The sequence below is a fragment of the Centruroides sculpturatus genome, unplaced genomic scaffold, assembly GCF_000671375.1.
Source record: "Centruroides sculpturatus isolate CEXI.00-Female unplaced genomic scaffold, Cexi_2.0 scaffold990, whole genome shotgun sequence".
Lineage (NCBI taxonomy): Eukaryota > Metazoa > Arthropoda > Arachnida > Scorpiones > Buthidae > Centruroides > Centruroides sculpturatus.
In genome coordinates this window covers 256450-282202 of record NW_019385152.1, presented here as the reverse complement: position 1 = coordinate 282202, position 25753 = coordinate 256450, and the positions used below count along the sequence as shown (strand labels likewise).

The 25753-nt window shown below is 28.5% G+C and overlaps 1 protein-coding gene across 4 annotated transcripts in view; it reads left to right on the top strand.

Annotated features, from left to right (window-relative positions):
• Window positions 1–25753, top strand: part of LOC111635524 (protein AF-9-like) — a 95237-nt gene that overhangs the window by 5434 nt on the left and 64050 nt on the right. For 2 of the 4 annotated variants that reach the window (XM_023380509.1, XM_023380508.1), the window contains exons 2-3: window positions 13372–13552; window positions 18392–18615. In XM_023380509.1, coding sequence (XP_023236277.1) covers window positions 13372–13552; window positions 18392–18615 — 405 coding nt within the window. Of the gene's footprint in view, window positions 1–13371; window positions 13553–13732; window positions 13811–13917; window positions 14355–18391; window positions 18616–25753 lie in introns of those variants that run through there. The other 2 variants (XM_023380511.1, XM_023380510.1) reach the window with 2 other exon arrangements.

Below are 25753 nucleotides of genomic sequence, written 5' to 3'. Positions count from 1 at the left end.
CTGTAGATCTTGCTGCCTTGTGTATTTCCAGTTTTTCAAATGTTTGAGAGGGACAAACTCCCATGTTGATAATGATATATAAGATGTTTTTTCTACATATAGTTTTTCTGGACAGAATTTTTCTATATATTCTTGGAGATATTGAAGCAATTGCTGTTATGCAGAATTTCTCATAATTTTTTCACAACTTTAATCATCCACAGTGCATGAACTTTTTGTTTTGAATTAGCTCTACTTTATTTTTCATTGCATTGTTTTGTGTATTGAAAACTTTCTGTTAGTATTATAGTATGTGAAATCTGGTTATAAATTCTGTACTTCAAAATAAAGAAGCATTAAAAAAACAATTATTACAATTAGAAATTTATACTTTATTTTAAAATACTCATGGTTTACAGATATATGCTTTCTAATATTAAGTGTTTCATATTTATAAAATAAATTGTAGATGGATCAAAGTATAGATAACTTATTAGTTTTTCTCAAAAATTAAAACAATATTTTATCATATGTTTAATAACAAACCAACTAATTTTGTTTCAAAAGAAAAATTATTAAAGTTCACTGTCTTTTGGGTAAAATTTGATGATGAATTTGGTGAATTTTTTAATATACTGTAGTTACTTCATTTCTGATTCAGAAAGGTTTTTACTTTGGTAGAAAACATTTTTCTTCCTCATGATACATAAAAGTATATCCAGTTTGTTTGTTTGGTATTCTGTTATTGCAAAATATATAGTGACAATAATCATTTTCATGTGTAATTTCAGTAATAAAGTAGAAAATTAGAGCGATTAATGCAACTTTTAAGGCATTTTTGGAGTGTTTTACTATTCAGCATTGCATTTCTCAGTAGTTTTAAAGTAGAAAGATACATTTGAGAGATTTTAAATATGGTAGCTATCCAAAAACTCTTATTAGATTATAAACTATCATGCTTTTTAAATACTAATATTAATGCCGACATTATTACATTGCTGTAACTCGAATTTTCAAGTGATAATTAAGGAATATTTCATTAATAATATTAAAACATTTAAGTAAAATCCACTTTAATCTTTACATTAAAGAAATATTCTTGCATGTTAAATTTTCTTAATAACATCTGTCTAAATGTTTACATATTTTTAAATTGCATAAAAATTATGCAAAATTTATACTTATTAAATAAATTTAAATTGAAGAGTTTTTTAATTATATAAAGCTTTAATATAAGTTTATTTAATAAATACAAATGTTTTATAATTTCTGTTCATCTTCATTGAGACTACTTTCATTTTTCAAATTAAAACTGTTTAAAATTTAAATTATTTTGTCTGTGTTTAAAATTTAATATGTGTATTTTTTACTATTGAATTTACAAAAAACTTTGGATCACAGGGTACTGATGGGAGGAGTGTTGAGACAGAACAGAATAGAGGAGAAAAGTTTGGGCACAGGAAGATGCTTAGGCATTATTAATCTAACAATAGATTTATCTTTTTTTGTTTATATTTGTGACAGAATCAAATAATCTCTTCATTTGTTTAGAAATAAATATAACTCAAGTTACAACAAGGAAAATTTTATTTAACATTTTAAATTTACTCATTTTAAGTTAATATAGTAAATAGTTTTTCAATACCTAAGAAAATTATAGGTATGAGAGTTTAATTTTCTTTTGTTAAATTATGCATATTATTATTTCATTAAAAATTAACTTCATGTACAAATAATCTTAAAAAATATGGACTTTTCTAGAATGGAGTCTTGCAGTGTACTTTATTTAAATACCTTCCAATCATTATTTCTTGGTTTTATAATTTACAAAATTACATAATTGATAACTTTTAAGTTGAATACTTGTTTGTTTTTAAATTAACTTGTATGGATTTTAATATTATGAATGAGATAAAGTGTGTGTGTGTGTTGCTGCTACAGTGAGTTCAAGAATGGCTTCAAAAATAGCAAAAAAATAAAGTTTTATATTGATAGATTATAAAATTAATACAAGTTATACTGTTAAATTCTTAATATTTGAGTAGTTATATTGGTTCCTTTTTCACCACTCTTATTCTCTCTCTATCTCTCTCTCTCTCTATCTCTTTCTCACTCTGCAATCATCTATTTAAATTGCAGTCATTCAATATGCATAAACTTGTTATAAATTTCTTAAGGAAATCCTAGGGAACTAGTTTTAATTATAACTAGTAATATCAAAATTTTGGTATGGAAGGCTTACATTACATGTTCAAACATCAGATTACATATGACAGCCTAAGAGACTAACATAAAATATATTTACACATTATAACTTCAATTTTTACCACATAAACTTCCCATTGCTATTGGATACCAAAACTTCACTTGTGGAAACTGAAGTATAGGCTATATACTAAATATATAGATTGAAGATTGAATTAAAACAAAATCAAGAAAATGGAGAGAAAAGGTAGATGGATTTTTGGTTATAAAACTGAGTTACTGGTAAACTTGTGCTTGGTTACAAGATCATTTTTAATAAAAATTACAAATGGGACATTCCTATTTTCAGTGCTGTATTATTGCAATCTAGTAAGTACTATTTCCAGCACTGTTAATGATTAGAAATGATTTTGAATGTGGTTGACAGCATTTAAATATGGATGCCTTCTTGTCAATTTTTTTAAATGCTTGAGTTTTTACTGCACCACAAAGTTTCTCTTATGTGATTTCCTGAGAGAATAAAGAGAAAGAAAAGTGATGATTTATTGCCATTGACATCAGCTTTGAAGTTTTTCCATAAAAAAAAAAGACTTTGTTTTCCTCATGCATAGTTGCCATCATGTTTGCTTAAGCAGAAAAGGCACCCTCTCAGTTCCTGCTCAGCTCAAATTTAGGAACTTGTTATGTGAAGCACATAATATAGTGCTGAAAATAGGATACTAAAATGTACTAAAAATTTCTGTTTAATTGTATCATTATATATATAACTGTATCATTATATGAAAGAAAGAGAGTAGCTTAGTGAACATTGCATGGATGACAAGTCTCAGTTGTTGATTTTTTTCCCAAATGCTAAATAAGTTTCACTCTTTTTATTTTCTATTAAACCAGTGTTATTAGTCCAAAGTACAATTTTTGATTTTTTTTTGCCTAAGGAGTAGCCATGTTGCTTGAATAGACATGTTAGTGGCATATAGTGGCTACTACAATCTGGATCCTTAGTGATCCCAAATAAAATTTGGACATTCATATAAACTACCTGTCCTAATCCTAGATGTATGGCAAAGCTAAGGTAATCTGTTCATGAGGCATATCATCATAGATGCATATGAAATTCAACTTGCAGTGATGACTCACTTATGTTTATAAATCTGTACATGGATCATACTACATACAAACATAGAATTTGTAGCACAGCTTCTTCAATTGAGGTGATGTCTAGCAATGAGAAAAATGTATTGTTTTACCATTATATTTGTCTTAGGAGTAGAAGAAAAAGGATTTGTGTTTATCTTTACATTTAAAGAAGCTTGTTCCTTGCTGCTACAAAGTTGTCAGATGATACAAATATTCAAGCATTTTGTAGGGTGAGCAAAATAACATTTTAGATACTTATTGAAATTTTGAGTCTGCTCATTCAAAAGCAAAATAAGCAAAAAGTTGAAAACAAGTCACACGTCATATGCCTAGTGACTGACAGGATAATATGCTTGGCATCATGAAGTTTGCATGTTGTAGTGAATATACAAGCTGTCATTCAGTTTCTGGTCAAGAGGACTCACCTTCATTATTTCCATAGAAGAAACTACTTCATATGTGGGATATTGCTACTTTGTTTTCTTTTGTTTACTGGAGAATTACTCATGGTATTCTTCTTCAGAACATTTCTCTGAATATATAAAATATTATTTGTTTTCTTCTTTCTCAGTCATTTCAGTATAATCTGACATTTTCATTACCAGTTCTGTTTAGTTGGATAATTGTCTCTGCTTACTTTATATATACTGTATTATATATATATATATATATATATATATACACACACACTTGATTTATAAGGGAATCAAATATTATTCTAAAAAATATTTTACTGAAATCAAACTAATTGTATTAATGATTTGTGAACTTTTTGTGTGAAATGTCTAAGAAACAACTGATTGGAATGGAAATAAAATCTACAAGTCTTGCTTAACGTAGGTATGCATTACAAATTACAAAGATTGACCTTGATGTATGTGAATTCTTCATCTATACTAATATTATAAAGAGGTAATGTTTGTAAGTATGTAAGTAAGTTTGTATGCAGTGGGTAATCTCCGAAACTACTCATCCGATTTCAAAAATTCTTTCACCAATATTTAGAATGGAACTTCAGGATGGACATAGGCTGTATATTATTCCGTTACACATACATATATATTTAAAAGTTATAATCTAGGTTAAGGCTTTTATGTCCAACAGATGGCGCTACACGTACGACACCCTAAGTTTGCTTTCCTGTGAGGCATTATGCTTTTCTGTGAAAATGAACTAAAGCAGATCATCTTCTATCTATTTATATAAATAAAAATGTAATGTTCGTTTGTTCCTACCGATTCCTTTGAAATTTTGACACAACGCTGCATTCGAATACGCACGTGTTTTTATATAATATACGTGTCGAAATTCCCCCACTGGGGGGAGATGATTAGGATTAAGGCTTACTGTAAAGAACTCTGCTTCTATTTATACTATTTAGATGTGGGTTTTTGCGTTTTAATAGGGTACGTCAAGAGAATGTACACTAAGAAGATATTTTTCGAAAAATCCCCCCACGGGGGAAGTGTTATACATTTATAATAGATACATTTTGAGCCACAACAATGCATGGCAGGGTCTGCTAGTTTGGAATATAACTAATAGCAATTGGGTGCTCATCATACTTAAATATTTCAAATGGCATTTGAGAAATCATAACTTATAAGTTATTATTATAATAATTGTTTTTCTGTGGTATCTGTGTTTGTAGATCTTTTGTTGATTTACATATTGGATATTATTTGTTTATGATAATTTATGCTGAAATAATTAATTTTACAGTGTGGTGATAAATTATATAAATATTTAATATGTAATTGTCAGAATGAATCAAAATAAATGGTCATTGACTTGTCAAGAGATTTCTTAATATCTAATTGATTACTATAATAACAAATCTGTCATTTTTAATTAATCTCTTAATGAAAAACTAAAAAAATTGATAAATGTGTTATTTTAAGCACATAAATATTCTTATTAAAATGTTTTTTTTTAAAATATTTTGTTTAAACTTATAAAGAAGCAATTTAATTAAGAAAATTTTTAACTCTGCAAATTTTATTATATTACAGACTGTAGGATAATACATTAAGGTGTAGACAAATGTTTGAATATTTATTTTACTTAAGAAATCATTTCATTGAACAGTAAAGTTTGTATAAATTATAGTATTTTAATTGCAGTAGATATCCAGTAGCAATTTGTCTCCAGACTTGTTTAATCTTATCAGAACTGTAGATTTTGTTATAGACAAAATATTGTCATAAAAACTAAGTAGTATATATAAGACTTGAACAAATATATAATAATACAGCTTATAATGATTAGAAATAAATTGATATTTATTAATTACTAAATATCATTTGATTTATTTATTTTTTAAGAGAAAGCTAATATGCAATGACAGATTTATGAATTGACCAATCAGTATTTCTTCAAATAAACAATAAAAGTGAATCAAATCATATTTAACATTAAGGCAATGTGAATTTATTTCTAAAGAAAACTCATCAAATGGTTATTATAGCTAAATAAGTACATGTATTTTATGATACCATTTTGTAATCTTTGCAACCAAAATCTGATTAAAAGCAAAGTAGAAATTATCATCTGGCAAAAGTAGTTTTGATTAGATTAAAGGATCACTGAAGATGAGTTGGGTCTTAATGGATTTTGTTTATCAGATGTTTGTCTAGCCATCTAATGTAATCTTAAAGATTTTAATACCAGATTTTTTGTAATGGATTCTACTTGTCATTTTCTCCATTTTCTTTTTGTTCATAGTTAGAGAAGTACATTCATTTGTGAACAGTTTATCAATCAAAAAATTATCACTCGAATAATGTTTTACGATACAAGATGAGACCCAAAAGTTTTTAGACAACTGTTATAAAACATGGATAACTTCTTATATGGACATAATTTATGTTTATTCTTCAAAATACATTTCTCCTCAATCAATGTACTTGTTTGCACATTCCTTCAACTTCTTTACAGTTGCAGCATTATGAGATGACATGTTATCATGAAGAAGAAACCACTCACTTGATTGGAATTTGGCCATTGTAACTCTTGCCTTCTTGTATCCAATTTTCCAAATTCAAAAACATCATCTGCTCTTAGCAAACCAAGCAGGAAAATGTATCAGACATGTATTTATTTGTAAATATTTATCACTCAAAAGAATAAAAAGATTTATAATCATAACCAGGGGTGCACAACCTGCGGCCCGCGGGCCACATACGGCCCCTTATCAATGTTTATGCTGCCCGCGGATGGTACAGGTCAAATCTCTTCTTTTGAAGTTTCTAAGTGTAGAACTTTTCCCTTTCACAAAGTCATTAGCACCCAACTGTTTTATAACTTTCCCTGAAGTGAGAAATGGGGGGTTGTTCTATAAATAAGTCTATTTCTAGCTAACACTTTCTGGTTTAGATATCGAATATTCTAAGTCTAATACATAGTATTATAACGATTTTTTGAAGAATCAAATAAAATAAAATGATGTTAGAACGTCATTTCCGATGTTATCAGGAAGTTTCTATTTTGGCGGGAAATCTTCAATTTTATGCTTCGGAAAACTTGCTTATTCGTCTAAATAGCGTCAAATAACAAAAATAAGTGAAAATAGCGCTGAAAAACCATGAAAATAACGATTTTTTAGCATTTGTTTACATTCTAGATTCTGATTGGTATAGTCGAATTTGAATCAATCTTTTCTGAAAAGACGCTTATTCGTCAACCTAATGTCATTCAAACTAGAAAAAACTAACCAGAGTTCAAAAAGAAATGTACAAAAAGCTATAACAACCAATAATTTACAACAATATCTCTCCATAGACTAAGAATAGAAAAAAATTTTTTCGCATCAAATTTATTATTATTAAGTTGGACCAAGAAAATTAATACTGTAGTTGGAATAGAGTCATTACGACTAAAAGGAAGCCATTTGCATTAAAATATTTTGGATTTAATAATTATTACAAACCGCGTCAAGCCATAAACTTGTCAACAAAGAGGGTTGTAAAATGATTCCGTGTAGCTAGAAAGCTGCGGTTTCTTTTGTTTGAAAGAAAACAGATATATTTAGGTTATTTAAGTAGTAAATTAATTGGAACTTTTTATTTACTTTTATTTTTACATTCTTTTTTTCGTAAATTTAAAATTAAATTATTATTTTTAATTTTTATTTTATTTGAAATTTAACAGTCGTAAACTGTGATATATTTAGGACAGAAAAAAAAAAAAAATTGATTCTAGCGCCAATTTGAAACGAGATATCGCAATTTTAATAATTATATTTAAAATATTCAGATTTTCCACTGCACTGTGTTAATCACTTTTGATTCATTTCTGAACACGGGGGTAAAACTGACGGGCCATAAATATAATTTAGGTAAGAATGGTAACCACATTTATGATGGATTAGTGTCCTGCACCTGGCATGTTGACGATCTGACTCACAAATTCTGAGAAATGGTGGAGACGCCCGGACAGGGGTCGAACGAATTAAGACCTGCCTGGCCACGTGTGCGTAATAGTCTTCTGTCCCCGCCTCTTTAGTCTTTGGTCAGAGTGGATACAGAACAAAGCACGTGGTAGTCTAGCTTGCCTTATCTCAAACATGATTTGTTGCGGGCCTCAGAATTTTCGGCACAATGAGACATTGTTTTGCAGAGTGAACAGTATGGCGCCGGGCATTAAACGCAAGGTCAATCGCGAGAATCATCAGTTTCAAGAAGTGGAAGTGTGGACTAACAAGTACTGTTTTGTGCAACAGAACAACAGCATTATTTGCCTTTTGTGCAATGGAACAATAGCAGTGCCAAAAGAATTCAACCTGAAGCGACATCATGAAAGCCAACACAAGGATTTCCTTCTGCAAGGTACGGAACGCAAACGGAAAATCGAATCGTTACGACGATCACTAATCAGCCAACAAAATGTGTTCAAGAAACAATCTGGAGAATTGGATGCGGCTGTTGAAGCCAGCCTAGAAATATCTGCTTTAATAGCCAAGAATGGGAAACCTTTCACAGATGGCGATATGATAAAAAAGTGTCTTATCATCGCAAGTGAGATGTGTCCTGAGAAGACAGTGTTTTCAAACAATCAGTCTTAACCACATGACGATACAACAAAGAATCTCGCAAATTGCATCAGACATTTCTGGCCAACTTAATATTTTAGTTGCAAACTGTGCTTATTTTTCTTTGGCTGTGGAAGAATCCACTGACATATCATCAACAGCACAAGTGATTGTGTTTATTAGAAGTGTTTCACTAGATTTTATTGTGAATGAAGAATTTCTTGGCATGGCATCACTTTCTGGACATACAACTGGTGCTGACTTATTTACTAGTTTATTGAGCGTTTGCAACAAATCAGCACTGGACTTTGACAAGCTATCCAGCATTGCCACCGATGGAGCACCATCTATGGTTGGATGTGAGAATGGCATGGTCACCTTGCTGAAAAACCACCTTGGGGACAGGCAAAAGGAGTTAGTCCAGTATCATTGCATAATTCACCAACAGCAACTTTGTGCAAAGAAGCTGGGATTTGAACGTCTGCTGAAAGATGTATATGATACTGTGAACTTAATCCGCCGTCATGGACTCAACCATCGACTCTTCACATCATTTCTTGAAGAAATAGATGCTGATTATGCTGACCTGCCCACGTATACTGAAGTTCGTTGGCTGAGCAAGGCAACAGTCCTCAAGAGATTTGTGGAGCTATTGGGGCCTATTATCACTTTCCTCAAAGAACGGGGGAACACTACAAGGAATTTGGAGGGACAAAGATGGCAGTGTGATTTAGCTTTCCTTGCTGACATTACTGCTTATCTAAACGACCTTAATTTGAGATTGCAGGGAAAGATGCAACTTGTTTCTCAGTTGACAAGTAACATCAATGCATTTATGACCAAACTATCACTTTTCAAGTCCCACATGCAATCAGAGAACTTTACACACTTTCCACATTGCAAGGCCATGAAAGAGAAATACCCACATATGAAGATGGATTACTCTGACCAAGTTAACACCCTCCTTACATCATTCAATGAGAGGTTTGGTGAATTCCAGAAATACAAGATCTACCTGCAACTTTTTTCAACTCCATTTGATGTGAAAGTGAAAGATGCCCCTTCAGATGTCCAACTTGAGTTGATAGACATCCAGTGCAGTGATGAATTGAAATCACAGTTCAAAAATTCGAATCTCCTCACATTCTACAAAGAACTGCCAGATACATAATTTCCAAAACTGAAAGACAAAGCTCGATTTTGTGCAAACATGTTTGGCAGTACCTATGTATGTGAAGAAGCATACATAGGTACTGCCAAACAAGCTTGCAAGTTTTCGCTTATGAATTTAAACAAGTGCAAAACACGGAACAGGTTAACCAACGAGAATTTGGAAAATCTGTTGGTTGTTTCAACATCTGCCATTACACCAGACATAAAGAAGATTGCCGCCAGCATACAATCTCAGCCATCACATTAATTGCTTGGAGGTCCGGCCCCCAGTCAGTAAACTTAATCCTAATTTGGCCCTTCACAAAAGGTTGTGCATCCCTGATCATAACCAAAAACACCAACTTTGATAGGGTGAGTCTATATAAACTAGCCTATGGCAGCAGACTACACGGATGGATACCTTATTTTTTTAACCTCATTAACTTACTTGTTATGGCCCATAGAATGAAATGGTTTGGGAGGATTGCATTATCATATGTGATACTATTTTTTTTCCAAAGCTCATCAAAATTAGTGGGGACATAGATGTAGTACTCCTCGTAAGTGAACATATAAACTCCAAGTAATTTTTTCTTTCCAGAGAAGGTAGTGTGTACAGACCTTTTTTGGTTTACAGTTACAATTTTTGGTTTTGCAAATATTAAATACGTAGCCAAAAATTGTCTTTAAGTCAAGAAAGATCTATGAAGAATGAAACAGTAGAATATGAAACATCAAGAAGAATGTTTATATTAAGTTGAAAGATTGAATGAAGTGTCTTCTTTTATTGCAGAAAAGAGAAGATTATGAAACAGAAGAGGTTATAATTGACAGTGAAGATGCTGTTGTCCAAAAATATTTTTATTTGATAGGGATTTGACAGAAGAAAATTATTTCAGTTGTATGTTTATTAATTATTACAGATTCAATTCAAATTTACTATTTGTAGAATGTCTTGTGAAAAGAAGAGAAACAATCATTTCTCTTCTTTCTGAAATGAGATTGTTGGTTTTTAATAGTTTAAAAATTTTACAATAAATGATTAAGATCATTTCATGTAAGTATATATTTGTGTATATGTATGTGTACATATTTAAAGAAACATTTTTAGAACCATTGAGAGTTTGTATAGGGCTGGGGATAGACTAAGCACCTTTTATCTCATAGTGGACCCCTTTAGCCTTTTGTATTTTGAACAAACAAAATACATAAAATGTTTCTTTATTAATAAAGAGCAATCTTAAAGATTTTGTTTTCTGTTGGTAAAAATAAGAATTTTATAGGGTTAGTAATCATTATGGGCTCCAAGTTATCTCTGGGTTCAAGTAAAAATTCTCAGCTTCTCTTGTGATGGCTCCAACCATTTTATTGCCATAGCATAATTGCAGATTTCTTATTTACATAATTTATTAAAGAGTAATTATGGTAAATCTTCACTAACTCAGACTAACAGAGTGAAGGTTGTTTGAATTTACAAAAGTCCAAGTTAATGGGATGTTTTCTCCAATTAATTTCACTATATACAGAAGTTTTACTGAGCTTTAGTAAGTTATACTGCCATTACAGGAAATGAGTAAAAAATTTCATGACTATAGTGACAGAATGTATAGTACAGCAACTACAGTAAAATAATACATGAGATCACAAAGACTTCTGAATATTGAAAATACTCAATAATTATAATTTCATTATAATTATAATTACTTGTTGTTTATAATTTTCTTGTTGTTTACTTGTTGTTTTTTATTGTCAAGAAATTTTAAATTACTGTGCAATTTGAAAAATAAAATAAAATACTAATGGCATGTATATGTAGTGTGTATCTGAACTTTAGCTCTCTTCCATTATTTTTTATGTCAGTCTACACTTCATTAATATTATTAGACATTCCCAGTTGAATTTGAAGTTTCCTGACAGAAAGAATTCATGAAGCCAAGGCGTCTCTATTGGAAAGATATATAAAATAGGGAAAGAAAAAAATCTAGATTTGTTGACAGGGATGCAGACCTCACAAAGTGTTAACAGTCGTTAGCAAGTGTAGACCATTGTTATTGAAATGGATGATTATCTCCAGTTTTGAACAGTTCTATTTGTGAAATCATAGAGGTGCGTTTAATGAAAACCAAGGAACTTTCAAAAAATTCACTCTACACCTATCACTCCATGTAATGTAATGCATTGATAGACACATACAAGTGTATACATTACAGTAATGTAAATAAAACTAATGTCTAGATTGGATAACTGAAGGTTGGATATTCAAGATTCTATTGCATTGCTAATAAGTAAATAAAATTGAAAATTAATAATTTATTTCAATGTAACTATTTAAAATAGTTTTAAATATTGAAAATAATAAGTAAAAAAATTAAATATTTGAAGATATTTTCATGTTTAAAATTTATATAAAAAGTTAATGAATAAAAACTAAAAATTCTGAAATTTTACTGTGTTTCACTACAGAAACTTTAGAAAAAAATTGAAACAGATAAAGGAAAGTTAGTGCCAGATGTATTACAGATTGTAGAGAAATCCACTTTTTACTCCAAAACTTTTACCAAATGTATAATATAATTATTGAAATTTTAAAATGTTTTAATTTTAACAATTATTGTAATAGTGTGGAATAAAAATTCCAAAAACTTTTATGAAATTTGAATTTAGGTTGTAGTTAAAAGTAGTAATAATAATTCAATTAAAAATTTTTACCATTAGATGCATTTTATTGAAAAAATACATCCTGTGATAAAAATCTGAAATATATATATTTAATAAGAATTTTTAAATATTAATATTGGAATTCAATAGGATAAAGATACACACTTAATTTTTTTAAAGACTGAGTTTTTGAATTTTGGCTTGGTCACAAAATGGAAGAATTGCATTTGAATTTGTGTAATCAAATCTTAAGATTGTTATTCTCTATGATGAAGAGCACCTGTTGTTGATGTTTATCATCTGTTTTCACATTTTTTTTGGTTTGCTGTACACTGTAAAATATACAAATGTTAATTTGTCACACTTGTATATATTAATAATTGTTACCTAAGGGTCTAGTCTAGCTATTAGTTGCTCGTGGATATAATAAGTTTTTATACAAATGGGTTTTTAACATATTTAAAATATATTTTTGTAACATTTGTGGCACATTAGTCATCTTCTAGTGGTACACTGTTTGACAATCACTAATATAAACAATGATTAATTCTGTTTAACAATATAATAAATTTAGTAAGTAATGATTTATTAATCATTACTATTTAAATAGAAATAGCATTTATATATTGTTATTGCAATATAATTATTTTATATTTTCAACTTCAAAGATAATTTGTGGATTTTTATTCTTTTATGTGTATTTTCAAAAAACCTTAATATTTTTGAAGATTTATATTTCAGTTTTATGTATTAAATTCATTTTATATCTTTAAATCATTTATTCATTATGGTCACTTGTATTGCTATGAGTTTATTATCTAATTTAGCAGTTGTCGTCATTTTTTCTATTGTTTCTATTTTATACAGTTTATTTATTATGAAAAATATTCAAAAAGGAAGAAGACAATCACAGAACCATGGTCTTGGGATTGCCTTCTTTCCTGAGCATCCTTCATAAATTATTTCTGTAGTTTCCATATCTTTTTACATGATTTCCTTTCTACTCATGATTTCCTTACTACATGCTAATCTGTATTTTATTTTTAATTGTATACTTAAAAATTTATATACTGTTCTCAAAAATGATTATTAAAATAATTACAGTATTCCTAAAAATTAAAAAATTTGAAGAGAATATAATGTCATCCATTATAAAATATAAAATAGGAGATTTTTATTTTCTGTTAATTTAGTTTTATTACTTATTACAGAGTGTCGTGGTCAAATTAGAATTGGGTCATCTAGCTTTTCTGAGGTCTCATCCGACACAAGATGGTTTCACTCACGATTGGACAGTCTTTGTTCGCGGAATTGACGGAAACAACAACATACATCATTTTATTGATAAAGTAGTTTTCTACCTCCATGAAAGTTTTCCAAAACCAAAGAGAGGTAAATTTCTTTTCTATCTATTCAAAAAAGTAAATAAATCTTGGGTTATAATTAAAAATCAGATTGTCATAACTGGCAATATTTGCATATTATTTGAAAGTTATGACCCAAATCCCACTTGGGCATTTATTTTAGATTAAATTAATTTCAAATTTTAGTAATTACTCATTTTATTGACAGATGGTGACATGCAACACCTGTAATTCAAATTCTCAAATTATTTAATGAGTTCGTGAACTTAGTTTATCACATGAATTTGTAATTATTTTTATGTATTATTCTCTACTAGAATTAATTTGTGTTTTCTGTTTAGTTTTGTCAATGACTGTTGTTTTCTTGTTTTTTTCTGTTGTTGGTTTCTGCAGCTAATATAATTTAGAAAGGATTAGGATAGGAATTTTGTGTATAAAGCTATGTTGGACTCCCTGATTCACTTACTGACATGAAACATTTGAGTAGAAGCAAACAACTTACTATAAAAAGACAATATAGTCAAGAGGATGTCTCAAAACTAGATGATCTGCCAATTTATTGGGCTACTACAATAAGACCAAACTAATAATTAGATATAAAGTATCAATAATTTGTCTAGAGGTAGGTGATTAGGCTGCCATCTCATGATAATTTTAATAGTTATAATAAATTAACTTTAATTTAGAATTTCTTGAAGAAAAGAATCAACCTGGAGCAGGAGTCGAACCCATAACTCTTGCTTACAGTGCGGACACGTTACCAGTTACACTATCCAGACCTTCGTCCAGTCTTTGCTTCCAGAACTGTTAATTTAGATATAACCATACAGGTCAGTCAAGATATCAACCGGGGATGATTTAATCACCCATGGTTCTCCTCAATGTTACTCAGCCAGCTAACACTTTTTACCCCCCCCAGCACAGTGTGTATACATTCATATGTATATATATATATATACATTTTTTTTTTGACATTCTGATTTTTCTAGTACATAAATATATATACAGGATAATCTGTTTTCGTTGATAATACATTGAAAAACATTGGTGAAATCTGAAACCGATGAAAACCGAGGCAATGATTTCCATATGAATCAATGTAAATCCAATTAATTCGTTCTAGACACTCCAAGATAATACCAAAAACACATTTTATAGAGAATAAATATTAGGTTTAATACTAAAAACAATAAGAAATTAATATAAAATGAATATAAAAAAGTAATGTAAAGAATAAATGAACATTTAGCATAGCATTTAACATGGTATTCGAAGGGCTGCTGTCTCTGGAAACTTTCTTTGTTCCATGATGGAGCTAAAAGGAAAGGAAAACAATGGAATTGTTTGACTAGATGTGCGGGGTAATGCACACACAACAAGAAACAATGGCACACTGAGCAGGAAAATGCATGGGTTGTTGCCCTATGTTTTCTCAAAATTATCAGGTCATGTGGGCATCCTGACGAAAATCGAGACAAATTTTTCGCAAAAAAAATTGACGAAAACTGAAATTGATGATAACCGAATCAATGAAAACTGAGGTATTACTATATGTGCCAGAAAAATCAAAATTTCAAAATAAAATATTTTATGCACTACAAGATGTCAGAATTTGACTCTCGGGCCACACAGCATGTGATTAAACATCAGATGCTTGTTTTCAAAGATGTTTATTAATAGTACTTGATTACTTGTTTATTATTATTATTAATTTGCTGTACATTATTTTAAATCACAGTATTTTCTTTTGTCATACTCATGTAATTATCTATATTTTTAATTATCTTATTTATTCATTTGTTTCTTTATTACATTTTCAAATATTATTTACTGTTTTTTTTATATCAAATTTAGTCAGTTATCTTATTTATAAAAAAACAAATTTTGTTTGTATGGAAATAATTTTTGCATACAAACAATATTTGGAGATTGAATGAAGCAAGAGGAAACACCAGAGTTAAGCTGCAGGAAGTAGTTAAGAGTGGAGAGTCTAATATAAAGATAAAATCTAGAAGTGAAACAAAAAATAAGCTTTCAGTTTTTGTTTTTCACAAAGCATTGATAATATAAATAGAAATACAGAAATTCGTAGTCAACTTTTAAATTTATAAATAAACCAAATAACACTGTTGTTGAAATATTTAACTTTGATAATTTAATAATGAATTTTAGGAAATAATTTATTAAGCAACTTCATAATAATAATTGTATGTTTGCAAATTATTTAAAAGAAAAGTTAAAATATACAATTTAGTGATTTAACAATGTAATGCAACTCATTGTAATCAATTTGTAATTATAATGATTTGCATCATTAGTCTTATATTGAACAATGTAGATATATTTGTTAAAAGCTAGTAAATTTTGATAATTTAAACATTCTGTAATTTTTAAACACCAATTATACGACCCATTTTAGAATCAACATATAGCTACTTAAGTGAAGAATGTATGATTTAAATTATGCATATAAAAGTTTACTGTGTGAAAGTCTTGATTTAATATTTTTTTGCACAGTGTTAAAGAAATAAATTCTATATAAGGGAAGAGGCAGTAGAGAGGTTAATGGAAAGATTTCAAAAACAAACTCTTGCTAAAGAGATGAAAAAAACTATTGGCAGTTTTTATTGTAAGTCATTTTATTGCAAAGAATTGCAGTCATACTTTATATAATTGTCTTTGCTGATGGCTGAATTGTCAATAAAATAATTTTCAAGTAACTGTGGTCAATGCCAGACTCTTTATAGATCCTTTATTTTATATTACAAGAAATAAGAAATATTAATAATTTTAATGGAACATAACTCTTGATATTTATAAATATAATTTGATTGTGTAGTTAACTAAAATACATTTAATTTCTGTACATTCTTAAAAATGTTTTAGATTATAATCTGCAAGTGCAGTTGGAACAAACATTATGAAGCATTTTATACAAATATTTATTTGATTAAATGGAAATGTATTTTAAATATTGCAATGACTAAAAAGTCGTTGCACATGCAAAATTTTTTTCCACTTCTTTTATTTAAACATTAATCATGGTACTGTAAAAATGTTATCTTTCTATGATACTGTAAAAAAACTTAGTTGTGTTTCTTGAACATATATTTTAAAATAATATGAGGAAGTTTATAAAGTTAATAACTTTCTGTTTAAATTAACCTAGCAGATCTTTAAAATATATATAAAATGCAGATCAAGTTTAAAAAAATGTATCAAGACAAAAACTTAAATTCTATTATTATAAAAGAGTAACTTTATTTGAGTTTTGTAGGGTCAAGATTGGTTGCTATAACAACCATAGTGTGTCATTGGTTGTAAAAACATTGTAGCTTGAATGAAATTGTATTTTGTGAAACAGTATCAAAATCTCAATATACAAAAATATATTTAAATTCAAAGTTGAATGTGAATGGATAAAATTATTTACATCTACATTTAAGATGTAGATCAACAAAACATTTAATATAACAGTATGATTATAGTTGTATTCTGAAACTGTGTCATCTTCTTTTTTGTGTTTTTATTGTCACGACTAGGTGCATAGATAGACACTGGGCATTTCTACATCATCTTTATTCAGAATTTTCTATAGGCTGAAACGCCCGAAATGCGTATTGGCTCATAGAAGATTCCAAATAAAGATGATGCAGAAAGGCCCAGTGTATATCTATGCGCCTAGTCGTGACAATAAAAACACAAAAAATAACAGTATGAATTAACAGATATGCTAAAAACATACAAGTAATGAAATTAACATAACATATTTTGTTTATATGAAGTATAAAATACTTTATTTAAACAGACCCACACAATTTTTTTTTTTTTTTTTTGAGAATAGATGCAACCATAGTATGACTGGTGTATGTGTTTTTGTTGTTAATTTTATGGATGCTCAAAAATTTGTTTTAAAAAATTTAAGACATTTTTTTAAGCAATTGGAATTCTTTCAAAATGAATATTTTTTGATTATGTGCAATCAACAAAAGCCTTCAGTATTCAGAAATGTCATGGCATTGAACATGAAGTTTTTCAGTTGTCAAAGAACCACCATATCAAGTGTCTGAATCGGAATATGCACATTTCATTATGACAATCAAAGTGTATTTTAAAAACAAAGAACCCAAAAAAGTAAATTTTGAATATGATCTTTATTTCAGACTCGAAGAACCACCCATGAATCAAATTAAGTCAATTTATATTCTTAATTGACTTAATTTATCAGTCAGTTATTTTTACATAATCAGACATAATTTATTAATTCTAAAATTTAATGTTTGTTATTATTAAGAATTATGTATTTGTCTTTATTATTTTGTAGAAAATTTCATGTTTTGTTTGCTTACAATAATATATAAATCTTTTCTACTCTAAAGGCCATTTTAGTTTCTGATATGATAATGTGAATCGATACAAAATCACACAATTTCATATATATACAGGATAATCTGTTTTCGTTGATAANTTTATGCACTTAAGTAAAAATTAATAATTATATTAACAAACATATAACAGTCAGTTTTGAAATTTGTTTTTTCAGGCTTAAATTATAAATTATTTTGTAAAATGGAAAGTCTTAACATCAGAAAATAGTTTTTACATCCAAAAAACATTTGTTTCTTTTTCTTGAAACTTTTATAAAACCATTTTTGTATGAAATTTTGTTTGAAGGGCACTTTATTTTATTTATTCTTTTATTTATTGACATTTTCTTATTATTAAATTTTTAAATCAAATATATTATTTTCACCTATAGCAAAGGATTTTAAAAATCAAAACTTTTTATATTTGGTGCTTTATTAATTTATTAGTGATTATGTGATTATGCTTTACTTCATTACATTGGTTATATGAAATTTTTCAGTTGTCAAAGAGCCACCATATCAAGTGTCTGAATCAGGATATGCAGGTTTCACTATGCCAATTGAAGTGTATTTTAAAAACAAAGAAGAGCCCAAAAAAGTAAATTTTGAATATGATCTTTATTTAAGACTTGAAGGACCACCTGTGAATCATATACGTCAAGAAAAACTCACCTTTCAAAATCCCGTCGATGATTTTCGGAAGAAATTACTTAAAGCCGGAGGAGTAAGTAGTTTTTATTTTCATTTGTATACATGAATGCATGAACATGTAAGAAATGCAAACATTATTATGAACAACAGAATTAGAATAATTATTTAATGTAAAAAAAAAATACATTATGCAAGTAAAAAAATTATAGGCCAAATTGTGTAGTGGTACATCACCACAAGATTTTTCTTTCGTAGATTAAAAACATTAATGCACTCAAACTTCACTCCAAACAATCATTGATGAGTGAAAAATGCTTTAATGGAGTACAAAATATGCAAAAATAGCAAAATTAAATATTCTGATACTTTCAACTGTAACTGTTTATCTTCAAGAACACACAAGAATAGTTTTGTTGCTAGGAAACATAAGAATCAAAACAAAATAAAAATCACTAAGGTAATAGTGATTCAATGTTACATTAGAGAAACAGTAAAAGACAATTCATAATTACACATCAGAAATTTATTTATGTAATTTTTGTGGATTATAAGAATTTTTTCTGACAAATTGAAAAGCAAACACATTAGGCCTTCTAGCATTGTGTAGACTATGTGACACTAGAAAGCTAAATATGTTTGCTCGTTGATTTCAGTCATAAAAATGTTTATTTTTCTTAAGTTATTAATTTCCATCTAATTTTTAAGATTTGGAATCTTGTTTCTCTCTAATGTTTCTGTAACATTGTTACCTTAGAGATTTTTTGTTTTCATTTTTGAGGTTTTATAGCAACAAAACTGTTCTTGTATTTCTGAAGGGAATGATTAATCTTGAAAGTATCAGCATGTTTAATTTTGCTAATTTTTGCATATTTTGTACTCTTAGATCATTTTTACTTATTAAACACTATAATGTAATGAGATAGTCAACACCAAAACAATAAAAATAAAGGAAGTGCCTCTTTAATAGTAAGGAATTTATCAAGACAATATAAAATATACTTTATACTGGAATCTACATTGCACAATTTATACTATTATAAAATACAACAGATAAGAAATATATTTTTCCAATTATTACTGTTTAATGTGTGTATTTTTTATTTATATATAATAGTTCATTTATTTTTATAGTTATTATACAAAGACATTTTTTTTCTTATTTAAATTAATATATATATTAAATTTAAACTTTTATTAGAACAAAAATAAAATTGATTCTTTTTTTTGTACGTATCCTCTCTTACTTTGTACATATTAACTTAGTTATTAAACTAAGACAGCTTTAAAGTTTGGAAGGGCATGGCTGAAACTGAATTCTTTATGATTATTATTATGAACTATTGGAAAAGTAATGAAATGTCAAAATCTGTATAATAGAATTTAATTTATAATTTTTTTACTAAAATGTTTTCTTAATATAATTTCAAAATTGTTTCTATATACAACCTAAATGTTTATCTTACAAATAAATATCAATGGATTTTGTTCTATAAGTGATTTCAGGAACTTATTTTATCAATTATTTGTTGAATGTTTCTTCACTTGGAATATATAAAATTGAAAAATACATTGCCATTACAGTCAGATGGCCTCACATTAAGACCTTCTGTTGTTGCGATCTAGATTCAAATCAAATCCAGATCTAGTAAAGGCCACTGCAATTTATTGTAGAGTATGAATCAGGATATTGTTTCTTATCTCATCCATACTGATTGATCCCTTTGCCGGCAGGTCACCAGAATGGATGTAGTGTCATATAACTTATATTGTGCAGGTGTTTTATATTAGTTAGTCATTGATTAATTGATGAATAGAAATATGTTTCATATCTAGTAGAATTCACTATCATTTTGGTGATTGGCTATTCTATCCAATTTTCACTAGATTTGTCACAATGAACATAGAAAACAATTCTTTCTTCATATAATATCCTTTATTTAAATTGAAATGCATTTCAGACTTTTAGTCTTTCTTCAGTTGATTTAACTTTGTTTATTTGACACTTGATTACCTTACAATAAATTATCAGTTTAATATTACAGTAGAGCGTCGATTTTCCGAAAGTCAATCATTCAAAACGTCAATCATCCGAAAGAATTCCAGTCGGCAAATTTAAATTTTCGCCAGTGCTGTGGCACTTCAATCTTTGGCTATGTCTTGGGCTACTCAAATATTTTACGTTTTTGATACTAAATTAACATCTGAAGTATAATTTTTGTATATTTTTAATATATTTATTTTGTTTGTACAAAATAAAAAATAATTTTTAATGATACAATAGTCTTTGTTAGGCTTAACATCAACGAAAATTCAATGCAAAGTGACACGCAACAGAGAAAAATTCGACATCGGATACGTTAAACTATTTTTTTGTACATAAATCAGTTATCCGGACAACCCCAGTCCCCAATTGATTCGGAAAATCGACGCTCTACTGTATGTGAAGTAAGAATTGTCTTCTGTATCAACTGTTGTGACAAATCTAGTGAAAATTGGATAGAATAGCAAATTACCAAAATGAAAATGAGAAATATATTTTATTGAAATATGTTAATAATTGGGAAACTAGAAGACTACAATGATTGTAATTACTTTATTCTTTTAATTCATATTTTATTGACTTAATGTTTATAGATTTTTGTTTTTATATAATTAATTTCAGTTATTGTATATCTGATTCCATCTACACTCTTTAATATCATTACAATGTTTTGTTTTGCACTCTACAATTTACTATAACCGTATGTCAACAAGAGTAAGTTGGTTACATAAAACATACCTGAGAGATAAGAGGATAACTAATTTTTTCCTCCTCTTCAGTATCCACTTGATTATTTATTAAGACATTTGATTTTTAACCCCTATTGGCCCAGTAATCCTGTTACTTACAAGTTTATGTTAATAATTAACTGTAGTGGATAGTAGAGCAGGATACATTTTGGGATATACTGGATACTACAAAATCTGAATTGTGACAACTGTAAATTCAAATGGTCTCTTTATTCACCTCAATGTATCTGCTGTGGTTTGCTTGGCACTTCATCCTCTGCTGGAACACATTTGTTGCACAATATTTCACTGATGAGTGAATTTTTTGCATAAGATCTGAGTTCTTTGTATAGTTTCTTGCATGTGTTTCCAGTACTGGAAGCATGATAGTTGCATTTCACTAGAAGCATTGTCTTCAATGTTGCAACAATAAGTTGAAGTTCTCTTGCTTGTCCCATATAGTATTAACATGAGAGATCCAATTAGTTGGTGCATTTCTTTCAAGGAGACAAAGGAAGCTTCCAAATGGTAGCTTTAGAGGCCTCACTCAAGTTATATTGGATTATTATATTGGACTGTTGGTTGATTTGTAGTTAAAGTGTACTCATGTGAGAGCAATTCCATCTTGCAACAGTTTGTTCAATCTGCTGTCAAAGCATCCTGTACTTGCTTTACCATATATTAGTAGCATCCAGTCAGTGAATCGAGATCATCAAAAGCCTCCTATCTTCACGAGGGACATTCATTATGTCATGCCCTAAAGTAGGATTTTTGTGCTGATTACCAAGTATTTGGAGGAAAGCAGGACATAAAGCTTGAATGCTTTTAATACTTTTATTACAATGCTTTTTCTATTGTTAAACAATAGTAATTATTAATTTCTATATATTTTTCCAAAGCAAAAATGAAAATTAGACTTGACAATTGTAAAAAATCAATTACCTGAGTTTTTCAAATAATAGGTCTAAAAATTTATGAATAATTCATAAGTCATATGTTTTTTCATATATATTTTAGACACTGACAGCAATTTATACAGAATTTCCTAATAATTGAACAGATTATGAAATTTATTTAGTTTTCAAAATTCTGAGAGTATCCTTCAGATTCATGTTTTTCAGCTTTACTTTAGAAATTGTCCCCTAAAGGATTTTATATTAGTTAGTAAATTTAAAAGAGTAACATACTTTATATTTGATACACTTTTTAGTCTACAAATGGACTATTATTATTCTGGAAAATAATTATGATTGTATTTAGTACAGATGACTTCAATGTATTTTTATATAAATGCCAGCTGAAGAGGAGTCGAGGAGATCCAAAATGCTTATTGGAAAATAAAGCTGTTTCTCTGAGTTAATTTATTCGCTCTCATTATTGAACGTTTGATAAGTCCAGATAATAATAGTTGGTTTGTAGTCTAAAAAGTGTATTAAACACTATTAGGAATGGAAAGCTTTATATTTGTACTTTTATACTTTTGTACTTATTTTTATACTTTATATTTGTTATTTATTTAAAATATCTATAATTAAGTATTCATTTACTTATTTGTTAAATATATGTTCATCACCTTTTATCTGGTGGTGTTAATTACATTCCTAGCTAATTTGATTTCCACCCTACTATTCTTTTGTAACTAAAATTAATTTAACGTTCGTAGAAAGAATTTTTCTGTTTGATTATGAACTGGTGATGGTTTATTTGGTGAGTGTAATATATGTTATCTAAAATTAGTTTTTGACCAAAGAAATTTTCATTCCTTGGAACAAAAAATTCTTGTTGAGAAACAGTGCTCTAGATCAATTTTTTCAACTTCTAATTCCTGGAATTCTACAGAGAAGTTCTAATAGTTTGCAAAACATTATAATCCAAAGAAATTGATGAAATCATAAAAGTTTAATTAAAATTATAATTTAGGATAAATATATGTGTTTTTTTAAAATATAAAAAGTAACAATCTGTATAACTGGAGTCATTTAGCAACCACCGCTTCTCACAAATTGAAGTGGCAATTGTGATTTTAAAAGATTAAGTATGTCATATTCACTGATGACACTGAAAGATATTTTTAATTTCTTCACATGTGATACATTTTAAAAGCAGTATCCAATGATTGATCAGTTCAGCAGTTAAGTAAGTGCATTTATTTTCTGAGCCGTCCTTGATCATAACTTTTCTGACAGTTGTGATAAAGTAAGCTTATCTGCAAATGTTCTTTAGTTACAAAATGTTGTACATAGAATGCTGTCACAGTGAAGATTTTCCTAAGATGAATTTTGGAGCTCTTTGAATGTTCCATTTTTAAATATTAAATCCAAATCTAATTATAATTAATTTAATATATAATTATTTCTATTTGCCCCTTTAGCTTGAAAATCTTGAGTAACCACTTAGCTTGTTTATAGGATAAGTTGTCATTGCTTTTACTTAAATATCTAAGCTTGCTTCACTATTTCATAACAAGCATTCTTCTATGCACAACCATAATAAATATTTTTATTTTAAACAAACTAGATTGAAATTGGCTAGTGTAGTCATTTACCATCATTGGGTGATGACATCTTAGATGTAAATTGAAATTTATTTTAGCAATATTCTTAAAAATCATAAGTCAGGAATAATCAGAGATATTACATTTATTGGCATAACACATTATATTATTATACTGTATGTATTATGGCTTTAAGATAGCCTTTTAATATCAGACTTATAAATTTTCTTTTCTTTCATGTGCATATACTTCGTTACAGGATGCATTTCAGAACAAATCCCACAATCCCACATCAGCCATTACATATAGGATGAATCACTGACAATTAGATGTCTTTAAGTAATAATTTACATTATAACTTACTGTAAAAGAACATTTTTAATACAAAGAAAACAAAACCGAACTTACGTTCTTTGTAAAATCTCATGCATATAAAGTCAGCAATACATTATTTATCACACCTCTAAAAGCCATATATATTGATAAATTCTTTAATACATCTAATGACCGCAGACAAACTGCCAAAAATTTTCACATAACTGTTAAACTTTTTCCATACCCTCTTCTTAAATTGTACTTTTTTAACTATTTCCTCTATATGTATAATGTGTAAAAATAGAAATAATAAAATCTAATAAAAAAATTATTAATACACAACTTCAGTTATTCTGCATAAATTACCAAAAAAGTTAGATATTTTGGGTGAAAACAATTTATTGCATAAGGGTGACAATTTATCTTGATGCAGCTCTATTGAACAGGTTCCAAAATGACACATGGTTTTGTTAAACGTTACTACACACGGTAGTTGGTGACTGTATACATTTAATAATTGTTTCTGTTACTGACACAAATCAGGGTTTTGAACAGGAGTCCTTGATCGTGGCTCTGACTCCAGCCGAACATTTTATTTTTAAGTGCAATTGTTTGAGATAGCAGTACTTTATTCAAACCATTTTACTTTGTTAATTTATTTATAATCAGTTTTTATTGATGCATATAAATTTTATATAAATAATATAAAAAATAATTAAAAGATCTTTGAACATATATAATAACTAGCTGTTACCTGCAGCTTTGCCTGCGAGGATTTTGCAAGTAAACCCCATTTATATTTAGTATTTCAACAACCATAGTAATTGTTACATAACACCTACCACTGAGAATGATGAGAATTACCAAGAATCAAACAAACTATTTTTAATTTGATCAATTTTCTGGAACATTTACAGTCGTTCTATAATCAAACCAATACGCAATAACAAATTTGAATTTAAAACGGTTCGAACATTTTTAAAATCGTAATAGATAAAAATATTTATAACAATGTCTCAAATGTTATCAATTTAATACACCTAAGTACTCGATGAAGACTAAACGTAGTTGAAAACAAAAAATCGCATCTAAAATAGTACAGTAGAAGCCATTCTTCCGGTTAAGCTTAATCCTCTCCCTCTCCCCCCGCGGGAGAATTTAGAAAAATCCCTTCTTAGTGTCCATTCTCATGGCATACCCTACTAAAACGCATACAATACGAATACGAAATAACAAATTCGAATTTAAAACGGTTCGAACATTTTTAAAATCGTAATAGAATAAAATATTTATAACAATGTCTCAAATGTTATCAATTTAATACACCTAAGTACTCGATGAAGACTAAACGTAGTTGAAAACAAAAAATCGCATCTAAAATAGTACAGTAGAAGCCGTTCTTCCGCTTAAGCCTTAATTCTCTCCCTCTCCCTCTGCAGAGGAATTTTGAAAAATCCCTTTTTAGTGTTCATTTTCATGACGTACCCTAACTGTGTATCAAATTTCACCTCTAGGTTCAGCGATTTGCTCTGGGCGATGATGAATCAGTCAGTCAGACAGTCAGGACAAGTAATTTTATATATTTAGATATGTAATTTTAGCATTATTCTCACATATGTATATTAAGCAATAT